Source organism: Sinocyclocheilus rhinocerous, unplaced genomic scaffold (assembly GCF_001515625.1).
Source record: "Sinocyclocheilus rhinocerous isolate Xijiao unplaced genomic scaffold, SAMN03320098_v1.1 scaffold574, whole genome shotgun sequence".
Taxonomy (NCBI): Eukaryota; Metazoa; Chordata; class Actinopteri; order Cypriniformes; family Cyprinidae; genus Sinocyclocheilus; species Sinocyclocheilus rhinocerous.
This window is the reverse complement of record NW_015659919.1, coordinates 1,698,970-1,709,831: the sequence shown is the minus strand read 5'-3', so window position 1 is coordinate 1,709,831 and position 10,862 is coordinate 1,698,970. Positions and strand designations below refer to the sequence as shown.

Sequence of the window (10,862 nt, the reverse complement as noted above, 5' to 3'; positions counted from 1 at the left end):
CTTGAGGTATTCGGCCAATCACAACGCACTGAATAGTTGGCCAATCACAGCACACCTCGCTTTTTTAGACCGATGAGCTTTGTAAAAATCGACGCGTTTCAGAAAGGCGGGCATAGAGGAGAAACAATAATGCATAAACCGCATAAACACATTTCATTACACCAAATACATAAAATAATGTTCTTTTTAGCAGCATCATATGACCCCTTTAAAATCGATTTTTTTTTTTTAAAGGCAGATTAGTGCCATCTAATGGGAGTAAAAAATAAAAACATGTAATGCCATGGTGTGACCACTAGATTCCTAAATAACTCTATTTGAAGAGGTTAAAAACTCTCTGGTTATTTAAAAAAAATACATATTTTATCAAGTTGTGGATCTAGATATACAGATTTATATTTAGACATTCTCAAACACTACTTTTTGTCAAGGTATATATATATATACATTTTTTTTTTCTCTCTTAAAAAAAGAATCCAAGTGTGCCGTTATTGTTTTTTAACAAATAATACCCATGATTTTTTTGTGCACGCATAGCTAATGTGACAAAAGTCACAAAGCGTCATCTCATTCTGATGAAGCTATAATTTTTAAAATGTCAAAATATACACTTTTTTGGTCAAAAGTGACCGAAGAGGCCCAGAGGGCTAATGTTTTTAAGTTTGAAATAAGGTATGCTCGCTGTAAGCAGTGACGTCAAATGACGCGTCTCGCTGAGGTCAGGTCATGAGTTTTTGGCGGCGACAGCCTCGTGGGCAGTGCACTGATGTGTGGCGCCGTTGCACTCCAGCCCAGCAAGCAATAGCCGTCATTTCAACGTCTCGGTTAAGTATAGACCTGATATAGTCCGGCTATGTGTAACCCACTTCTAGCCCAAATAACCTTGAATTTGGTTTCATGTCGTTTTTTGGCAAAATAACTTGTGAGATGTATGATATTCCATCATGTAAGCAAAGTCAACAGTCAATAAAAGAACCAAAGACTTAAACTACTTCAGTCTGTGTGCATTGAATTTATTTAATACACGAGTTTCACAATTTGAGTTGAATTACTGAAATAAATGAACTTTTCCACGACATTCTAATTTATTGAGATGCACCTGTATGTAGTCGTTTAATAGCCGTCTAATTGATGACTTGTCTATAAATGGGCTATGATTAGACATCTATTAGATTTTCACTGACAGCCCAAATTTAGCCTCGTTCTGGCCTAGGCGTCTAGGCTATATTTAGACGTCTAATAGACGTCTTTTAAACGCAAAATTGCTTGCTGGGAGGTGTCTCGAATTTGAGTCCCGGCTCGGGGAACTTTCCCAGTTCCCTTCTCTCTCCCACTTCACTTCCTGTTTTCTTACTATCTAAAAAAGGCATTTAAAAAAGTCTGCCCCGAGTTCACAGGTTGGATGTCCGACTTTAAGCAGCATTCTAGACGTTATTTCCAGAAAAATCCGAATTCCGAGTCAGGCATGCAGCCTACAATATGCAGTGTGGGTCCACAAAACCATCTCTGAAAACCACTGATGTAACACACCCGTTATGTTCACCGCTGCTTTCATTTTACATTTTTTTAATTAAGGGGGTAACATTAAAGGTGGGTTTAACGTTGTTTACTTGTCGTGTTTTTAATATGCTTAAAGACAAACCACGTGCAAATTCACCATTGCTGCGAGCTTTGTAAAAATCGACGCGTTTCAGAAGGCGGGGCATAGAGGAGAAACAATAATGTACAGTATGTGGAAAATAATGTGTTTTTTTTACTTTAAACCGCATAAACACATTTCATTACACCAAATACACAAAATAATGTTCTTTTTAGCAGCATCATATGACCCCTTTAAAACTGCAGTGTACCAAAGAGACTGGCAAAAGCCCTCATTTCCCTCATTAAAGTAAAACTGCTTTACCCAGTTTGCTCTAGAGGGTGGGCCTTAATTAATTTATCCAGTCATGTGAAGCCGTTTTTAAACGCCCACTGATTGGGAAATGGCCTTTTTGTTCTGCAGAGACCTCCTGTTTTTTCTATCTGCCAATGTAGGTAGTGTGTCAGTTTGGTGGGAGATGGAGTGAATAATTAGATGAATGGGTATCGGCCTGATGTTATGCACACTGACTGAGGACGTGGAGTTGAATAAAATCCTGTTCTAGAAATTTAAATTGCTGTTTCCTGATGTCATTTGCGCCTGCATGGACAATGATTTTATCCGTTTGGTCGTTTGCTCTTCTGGTGGATATTTTCCATGATGGCGTACTGTAACCCTTTTGGGAATCCTTGCTTGCATTCATGATCACTGAACCGCCAGCAATGGTGGTGGTGGTGGTTGTGTCGAAGGATTTTGGTGCTTGATTTCTGTGGCCAATAGAGATTAGCAGGGTAACTTAGAGCTCTGAGAGTGTCGTCTACGTCAGTGGTTCTCAAACCTCTCCATGAAGTAGCCTACCCCCAGCACTGCACATTTTGTATGTCTCCCTATATCTGACACACCCACTTCAGGTCTTGCAGTCTCCACTAATGAGCTGATGAGTTGAATCAGGTGTGATAGATGAGGGAGACATACAAAATGTGCAGTGCTTGGGGGTACTCCAGGACAGGGTTGAGAACCACTGGTCTACGTGAGTCATAATCACAGTCTATGGTCATAATAACAATTCTGAGTGCATACGTGCATCAGTTTTGTCCCTAATTTTACTATTAAAAATAAAGGTTTGTTAAATGGTTTTGAGCCAACAAAAACTCTCTTCTTATTTATAAACAATTGTAATTATGGGTTTTGAATTGGTGATCTGATTCTATTATTCTACAGTCAGGGTTTGAAATAAACACCCACCAACTCTCAAAATGCGAGTGTAAATTAACCGTTACAGCCAGGTACATATCAACTCACTAGCCAGTTTGGCGGGTTATGATTTGAATTGTCCTATCACTTTGCACGCAAGCACTAGAGCTCCTACACTGAAATTTGCCTCCAGTGATTAGATTTACTGATGGCTGCCGCCTATGGCAAGTGTTGTAGGAAAATTAATGTTTTACTCTTTCTTATTTACTTTCTTAGACATTGTGTGGGGTTTTATATTTATTTTTTATTTTTCCTTTTGATTTAACTTGTGTTCCTCTCTCAATATGTATATATATGTCACCTGGAATGCAACAAAGACATCACACAGTAAAACAGAGAGCCTTTGAAGTCTTTAGTGCAGGTAATTTAATCAGGAAAGACAGAGGGGTTAGTCATAAATAAAGACCTTTGACCTCACGGGTGTGAAGGCACACAAACACACAGTAAAAACAAATGATCAGAAAGAGCCTTTGAACAGAGGGGTTGTTGACCTCACAGATGTGAAGATAATAAAAGCCCAGGGGGTTAGAAGGACCATTGTTTTTTCTGAAAACAGCTAGGTTTGGTTTACGGGGTTAAGTGGAAATTTACAGAGAAGGAACCTTGTAAGAAGTGGGGGGTGATAACAGTATAATAAGGCTGTCTGTTTTCAGTGTGATTTTAGGTCTGTTGTGTTTCAGGGTAGCTGCTGAAACATTGTGAACATACCTCTTTAAGGAAAATAAACTTCTTTCCTTAAATATAATTTGATTCCTTGTCTCAGACACTGTGATGCTATTTGTTAATAATTGTTTTTGCCACAACACAAGCCATTTAGCTTATAATGTTCCCTTGCGTAACTCAACATAATTGCATTTTTTTGTAGAGCTCTACAACTCAATTCTTACTACAAAGCTCTCTAATTTTAATTGTTACTAGTAAGAATTGATTTAGAAAGCTCTCTAATTGGCATTGTATACGAGTAAAAAACGCAATTACAGTGAGTAACGCTGAGAACATTTTAACCTAATGCAGCACTTCTCGTCCGGAGTGCAACCAGTAAATCTTCTGCTGGAGGATTGGCGAGGAGACAAAAGGCCACTTTTCAACCCGTTCTCCCTCCATATATAGGGATCAGATAAATTCTACATCTCTAATATTCTGCGTATTATACAGACGCCGAAAGTACTCTCTTTTTTTGAGCCACACCTAAGTAGCCAAAATACATTTAAAATCCTGCAGTACTCCAATCAATCTCAACAGAAGGGTTGTAAAACTTTATTTCATACATAACATTGTTTTTTGAGAGAAAATATATATTTCTCTAATTATCAGAGAACTTGTTTTTGTTTTAGAATACAAAATTCATTAAGAAAGGTAAAAAAAAGTAAAAGGTTTATTTACTGCAGTATTTGACATTTGAACAAGAGGAAGTAGAGCTGAACCTATCACTTCATGGAAGATAAATCAGCTGAGTCTTTCCCTTCGTGAATTTTATAATTCAACAGCATAATGTTTTATGGAATTTAGTCCTTCTGTGAACCACTGAAGCTGAGTAATTTTCATTTTCTCTAGAACTTAAAGGACATAAGAAGTCTATTAAAATGATGAAATCAGTGAATGAATGTGTCAAATTGATATAATTGTCCTGTTTCAGTGGAAACAGCCTAATGTCCTATTTTATAAAACTTTGGTAATTTTGTCTTTTAAATTTCTTGACATAGGCTACACTAAAAAGGCAGAGAACAGAAAAGGTAGGCCTAAAGAATTCACCAATAGATTAATACAAGTTTTGATTTAGCTTTTCAGGTGGTAATTAACTATATCATTAGCCAAAAGTCAAAGTCTTTTCAATATTTTAAATTGGAAATATTTGTTGAAGAGTAAGCTCAATTCTGAGAGCAATTTCAACAGGCATGTTCAGCTTCCTACACCTCTTTAAGCAGAAGGCCATATGGGCGTATTGAGCTCTCCACGATTTCTTTCTCTTTATCAGCAGATGTCCCTTCTGGTATAGGGACCAACCAAAATTTATTCTCCTTGATGATTTTCCTGTTATTGGGGTTGACTCTGTTCTGCATGATGACTTTGTAAGTCTTTCCATTCTTTTGCGACGTGAATTTCTTACTTGTGGCGTAATCTTCCGCCACGTTGATGTCTGGAGATGAATAAACCCCTCTTCCGTACGCCTGACGGTCTCCCGCCTTGAAGTGAGTCTGTACGATGCCCTCGGCCCCCTTTAAATTGGTTCCGTGGTAAGAGACGGGCCACTCACCGGGCACTGAACGGCTCCTCCATCCGTTTGTTCCCAGCCAAGCGTTCCCGTCCGGATATTTGTCCCGGACCTTCAGAGCAAAGCGCATCCAGCCGTAGGGCCGCTTGTACGGCTCGTCCCCGCGTGTGCACTCATCAGACTTTGACTCGGACATGTTCGTGAAGTCAAAGTCAAACTTTGGGTCGAAAAAGTCATCCGGGATTGCAAATATTTCCTTTCGGAGAGAAGAGTTCGCGCTTTCGTTCTTCGAGGTCTCTTGTGAATTTTGCTGATCACCAACAAACCACCGCGTCAGTAAAGTTGTTAGATAAGACACGGGTTGGACCACAAGCGCAAATGCTTCATAACCAAGAAAGGCAACAGTTGTCAGACTGGTAATATTCAACTGTATGACTCCATCTAAACCCTTACAATCTGACTGCAATTTCACCGTGACTCCCAGAATAGCAGAGAGCGCCTCAGTCAAGATATATTTGTCCACCTCCATCGCGTTAACACTCGACCTTATCAAGAGAGCAGGATTTCTATTATGTCGGTGTCAACAAGGAAACGTGGTTTATCTATCACCCTTAACACACCCATTTTCACTCACATTCACTTTTGCTTTCAGTTTAAAGGTTGCGTGGGGCTGTAGGCCATAATTATTGAAAAACCTCTTACAAACACTAAAAACATTGATAAACCTTAGTGAAATTAATTCATATGCATTACTGGAAAAGCCTCTTACAAACACTAGTGAAATGAAAAAACACTGATTAACCTTAGTGAAATTCATTTATACGCATTAGGCTACTGCAGTAGCAAGCAATTTTGCGTTTAAAAGACGTCTATTAAACGTGTAAATATAGCCTAGACGTCTAAGCTAAAATGAGGCTAAATTTGGGCTGTCAGTGAAAATCTAATAGATGTCTAATCATAGCCCATTTATAGACTAGTCATCAATTAGACCGCTATTAAACGACTACATATATACATCTAATAGACAACAAAATGTCAATCCATACATACAGCTTTTATTAAAAAAAAAAAAAATTTTAACAACTTGGACAACTTAAGACAATACAAAATGATAAAAATACAAAAGAATTAATGACAAAATAAAATGTTATATATACAATACACTTAAATATAAATATTATGATGTTGTAACTTATTGAATATTGACACCACAATGTTTGATTAATGTGGTAAGATTTGTAGGCTTTACCTGTCCAGCATCCTTCTGGCACTCTCTTTGAGGTTTCTTCATTCAACTCTGCACAACTTTGACACCTGAAAAACACATGCCAATGTCAGGTGGGTAGTATTATATGCGTCCGTGTACGCGTGTTTACCAACCTTAAACACTGATGCCCATTGACCTGCAAGTTTTCCATCACTAACCCTTTTTCAGTTAAATAAATGTTCTATATTTTAGTTCAATAATATTTATTTAATATTTTAAGGAGATCTTTTGGTGGTACTAAATACCATTTGTGCAATAATTATGGTCCATTAATGACTTCTAGTATTTCTATTGCTTATATTACAATTAGTGTGGTATTTAAGGTTAAAATAAAGAAAGGATTTTTAATTCAAATGCAAAGAGGCAAATTAGAGTCATTTTGTGGTCAGAAAAAAAAAATGTGTAATGACAAATTATGTTATATTATTAATACTATTAATATTATTAATACCTGTATGGCTCTTTACTAAATTGTATCTAGAATATTGCAGGTCGTACCTGCATACTTATTTTTAGGTTTTTAATTTGAAGAAATATTTAGACATGATTAAACACTATATTTTTAAATGTGGAATTAAAAAAGTTCCTTTTTTTAAATGATACTTATATAAGTATACATAATGAATGCATGCAAATACTGAATTTAACCCCAAGTTTAAAATGGTGATAAAAAAGGCATTCAACTGCATTTAACATAATATTTTTATCCCCTTTTATGTACAGTAAATACACATATGAATTGATATTGAACCCCCCCATATGTTGAATCCATGGATTCATTCATCAAGGCATTAGGTACATTTTACATTTAAATATATTTGTGTAATTGTAGCACATACTGAAAAAAAATGATTAAATGTAGGCCTACTGATAATTTTCTGCCAGGACATTATCCATTAATTTTCCATTGTGGAAATACGGAAAATAACCATGTTTTACTAAAGAGTAGTAAGCCTAACCATGGTTTTTGGCAGATTGTAATTTGTTTAACCACAGTGTTTTTTTTGTTTTTTTTTGTAATATTATTTTTATTACATTTTCTTGAAACACAAGACTGACACATGTACATACCGTGTCTGTAACAATACTTACTATGTACAGAAAAGAAAAGAAAACAAACAAACAAACACTAGGGGCTCATATTACATAAAAGGTGTAAAGCACAAAACCAACAAAGGGTTAATACAGTCTTTACTTTGGAAGTTAGATTTAATAATCCATTGCAAACAATAACAACCGCAGTTGTAAGGGGTTAATATAATGCACATTAAAATATATTTAAATACCCAATCAAGAATTTTGATCCTCTATTATATTGTTAATATCCCTACATTCAATAAATAATAAAAATGGACTCCAGATTTTCTTAAATTTAGCTTGTTTACCCTTAAGCATATAGGTTATCTTTTCCATTGCAATGCATGAAGATATTTCTCTTAACCAATGAGTTATGGTAGGCCTTTCTGTCTTTTTCCAATAAATGGCAATGAGTTAACCACAGTTTTACTACAAATATGGTTAAGGTTAGTGTACCCATGGTTAATTTTCATAAGTTTATGAGGATATAAACTCCATAACTGAATGAGGATGCATGTTGTAAACAATTTGCCCATAGTGTACCACTTCAAACTGACTTTGGGTGGATGAGGAAAAATATCTGAGATGCTTTCACACTTCAATAAAAAGACAAAGTAACAAAATTATAAGAATAAGAACATTTCAGATGTTCTTGTAATTTCGTAGTTTTATGACTATATTTGTCTATAGGCTACTATGTTCAAAATAGTAATAATGAGGAATGAGTATGTAAGTTTGACAGGTAGGTCTACAGGTTTTTTTGAGCAAGCCATCGCCAGTGGTTCTCAACCCATTAAGGAGCATCAGAAAACTTCAGAGGAAGCCTCAAGATGATATTTAAAATAAGAAGCATTAAAATAAACTAAAATAACTAATTAATCAAGATATTTATTATTTAAACTTACTCCCTCAACTGTTTTTTTTTTTTCCTTTTAAGAACCAGGGTTCCCATTCTCTTGAAAACTTTAGATATACGAGGAAACATGATTTTAAATGTGTGATTTCTAAATATGGAAAAGTTGTGTAAATTAATAAGGACTTAACTCCATGGCATTAGACTATTATAATTAATATATGACTCTCTTCTGAATACACGCCACAGGGTGACTGTTCTGAGATCTGTGGTCTCGAGGCGGGCGCGTGAGGTTTACGCGCGCGGTGCACGCTGGGAAGCCCTTTCTCTACGAGGCCATCTTGGTGTGATCAGGAGGTGAGAGCGGCTCTGTCGGAAACTATTAAAATACTCGTTTTAAGACTTCTGTCAAGGATACAAACGCATAATTTTGAAAGTGTATGTCTTGATTTGTCGCTCTTCTGTGTTTAGGTTGGCCAGATCGGACTAATCAGGAAAAATGGTGGCCGCAAAGAAAGCGGTGAGTGGAGCGCGATGCTGCGCTGGAGAATTTCACGTGGAAGCTCCGCTACAGGCCTGATTATAAAAACCAACACGTTTTTATCCACAAATACTGATATATAAGATTAAAGTTACGCAGTTGAAGTGTTAATATGCATTATATGGTTCAAATGTTTGTCTCTTCGGTGACGGGCTGTTGGGTGGGCTAAATGAGTTAGTTCAGGAGTGCAGCTGCTTGACAGGATGTTTCTAGTAACTTACAGAGGATTTGTTTTGTATTGTATATACCATTATTAATATTTAATATAAGTGTCTCCACAAAACGTGACGCGTCTTTATAAGACAAACGCTTATTATGTAAATTAAAGCCGCATTCGATAAATCATGATGTCCCAATGTGCAATGAATGTAGTACGGGAGCAATACTTATAAAATGTCATTGAGATATAGTATTGTAGTTGTCTGTGAAGCAGACGTGATATGGTCACATTATGTATACACTGTTTATAAGTTCATTGACCTGATCTTCATAGTGTGAATGGGATGTGACTTTTGAATTGCTTTGGAAATGTAAATTATGTGTAACTATTATTATATTAATGTGCTAGACTTAATGCACATTAGTCTAGTGCACAAGATTAATATACAGAATTCACACCCCTGTCAAAGAAATTATTGATAATAGTCTGATGTACAATATATTTGACATGTTAGTCACTGTATTCTGTCAAAGTGTTTTATTTTTATTTTTTTTTTACATTCTGTGCTGTAGGTGTATTCATGGTTTTATCTTCATCTTTACAGAAAAAGTCCCTGGAGTCCATTAACTCCAGACTGCAGCTTGTGATGAAGAGCGGTAAATACGTTCTCGGATACAAGCAGTCTCAGAAAATGATTCGCCAAGGAAAAGCCAAACTGGTAATCCTGGCCAACAACTGTCCCGCTCTGAGGTGTGTGCTCTGTGAATCCACCGTCGTTATGCAAATAATCTGTAGTGTCTTAGTCAATACAATTATATAAGGGTTGAGGATGTTTTAATGATTCATGTTTTTTTTTCCTTCTAGGAAATCTGAGATTGAGTATTATGCAATGTTGGCCAAAACCGGAGTCCATCATTACAGTGGAAACAACATTGAGCTTGGAACAGCCTGTGGCAAATACTACAGGGTGTGCACACTGGCCATCATTGACCCTGGTGTGTATTCATGCATCGGTTTCTTTCAGTGGGACAACTGATGTGACTTGATCTTAAACACTTTTGATTTACTGTAATTTTCCCTTTTAACTGGTTTAGTAGATTATTATGTCAAAGTAGATGTACATTTAAAAGGTTGCTGGTATGTTTTGTGATATTTTGAATCCAATGTGGAACTCTAGAGCATCTTCGACATTGTCTGACTGTCCTTTATGTATTCTCAACATTAATATTGTAACATTGTGTCAGGTTAAATGAGTTGTTCTGTCATTAATGCCTTTCTCTTGTGTTGATAGGTGATTCTGACATCATCAGAAGCATGCCAGACCAGCAGCAGCAGCAGGGGGAGAAGTAGAGCCATTTCCACCAGATCTTATTAGAAATAAAATTGGTTGAAATGGTCTTTGTGGGTTTTGGTTATTTTTGTCTCAGCTTTTGTTCAGACTTGATGTCTAATGGATAAAAGGCGTTTCCCCTTCTCATCTTTTGATAATGTTGAGAAATGGGATATTGTTTAGTCACTATGTTTCAGTTATTCAAGTTTTTTTTATTATTATTATTAAAAAAGATCAACATGACATCTGTTTCTGGAATCCTTGATGTGCTCTTGGGAAATGTTTATTTTTCCCAATTTCTTAAAAGCATGAACCGAGTCCAATATCTTCTTTATTTTAGTAAAAATGACTATGTGTGCTGTGAATTCAACTTGAGCCACAGCAATGGGATGAATCTAAAGCTACACATTCACAACTTCAATATGTATTACAAGTCTGCCACTAGAGGGTGCAATATGTAATGCATTTTTTTTTCTTAGTTTTGCAGTTAAATGTTATCTTTTGGTTTGAAAATTTCTGTAGCCCAGTCCTAAATTATAAATTGTTGATACAGAATTGTGTTACGCAGTCTTAAACGAAAGGCTGGTCA

General features: G+C 36.2%; 2 protein-coding genes across 2 annotated transcripts in view; one reads left to right on the top strand and one right to left on the bottom strand.

The window, feature by feature from the left end:
• Positions 1-5,624, bottom strand: part of LOC107724296 (uncharacterized) — a 12,336-nt gene extending 6,712 nt beyond the window's left edge. The window contains exon 1 of the mRNA XM_016533152.1: positions 5,223-5,624. Within this exon, the coding sequence (XP_016388638.1) occupies positions 5,223-5,574 (352 nt within the window). The 5' untranslated portion in view covers positions 5,575-5,624. The remainder of the gene's footprint in view (positions 1-5,222) is intronic.
• A 2,921-nt stretch (positions 5,625-8,545) lies between these two features.
• Positions 8,546-10,341, top strand: LOC107724305 (60S ribosomal protein L30-like). Its single transcript, XM_016533171.1, has 5 exons — positions 8,546-8,599; positions 8,714-8,762; positions 9,548-9,693; positions 9,808-9,938; positions 10,235-10,341. Exons 2-5 carry the CDS (start codon positions 8,742-8,744, stop codon positions 10,291-10,293), a joined length of 357 nt encoding a protein of 118 aa, XP_016388657.1. The 5' UTR covers positions 8,546-8,599; positions 8,714-8,741; the 3' UTR covers positions 10,294-10,341.
• The last annotated feature ends 521 nt before the right edge of the window (positions 10,342-10,862 follow it).

What these genes read in the sequence shown, in the direction of transcription:
- LOC107724305 (XM_016533171.1), top strand. Translation starts at nt 8,742, where the DNA reads ATGGTGGCCGCAAAGAAAGCG. An exon ending in AACAACTGTCCCGCTCTGAG is followed by an intron (nt 9,694 to 9,807) that starts GTGTGTGCTCTG and finishes TTTTCCTTCTAG; the next exon opens with GAAATCTGAGATTGAGTATT. An exon ending in ACTGGCCATCATTGACCCTG is followed by an intron (nt 9,939 to 10,234) that starts GTGTGTATTCAT and finishes TTGTGTTGATAG; the next exon opens with GTGATTCTGACATCATCAGA.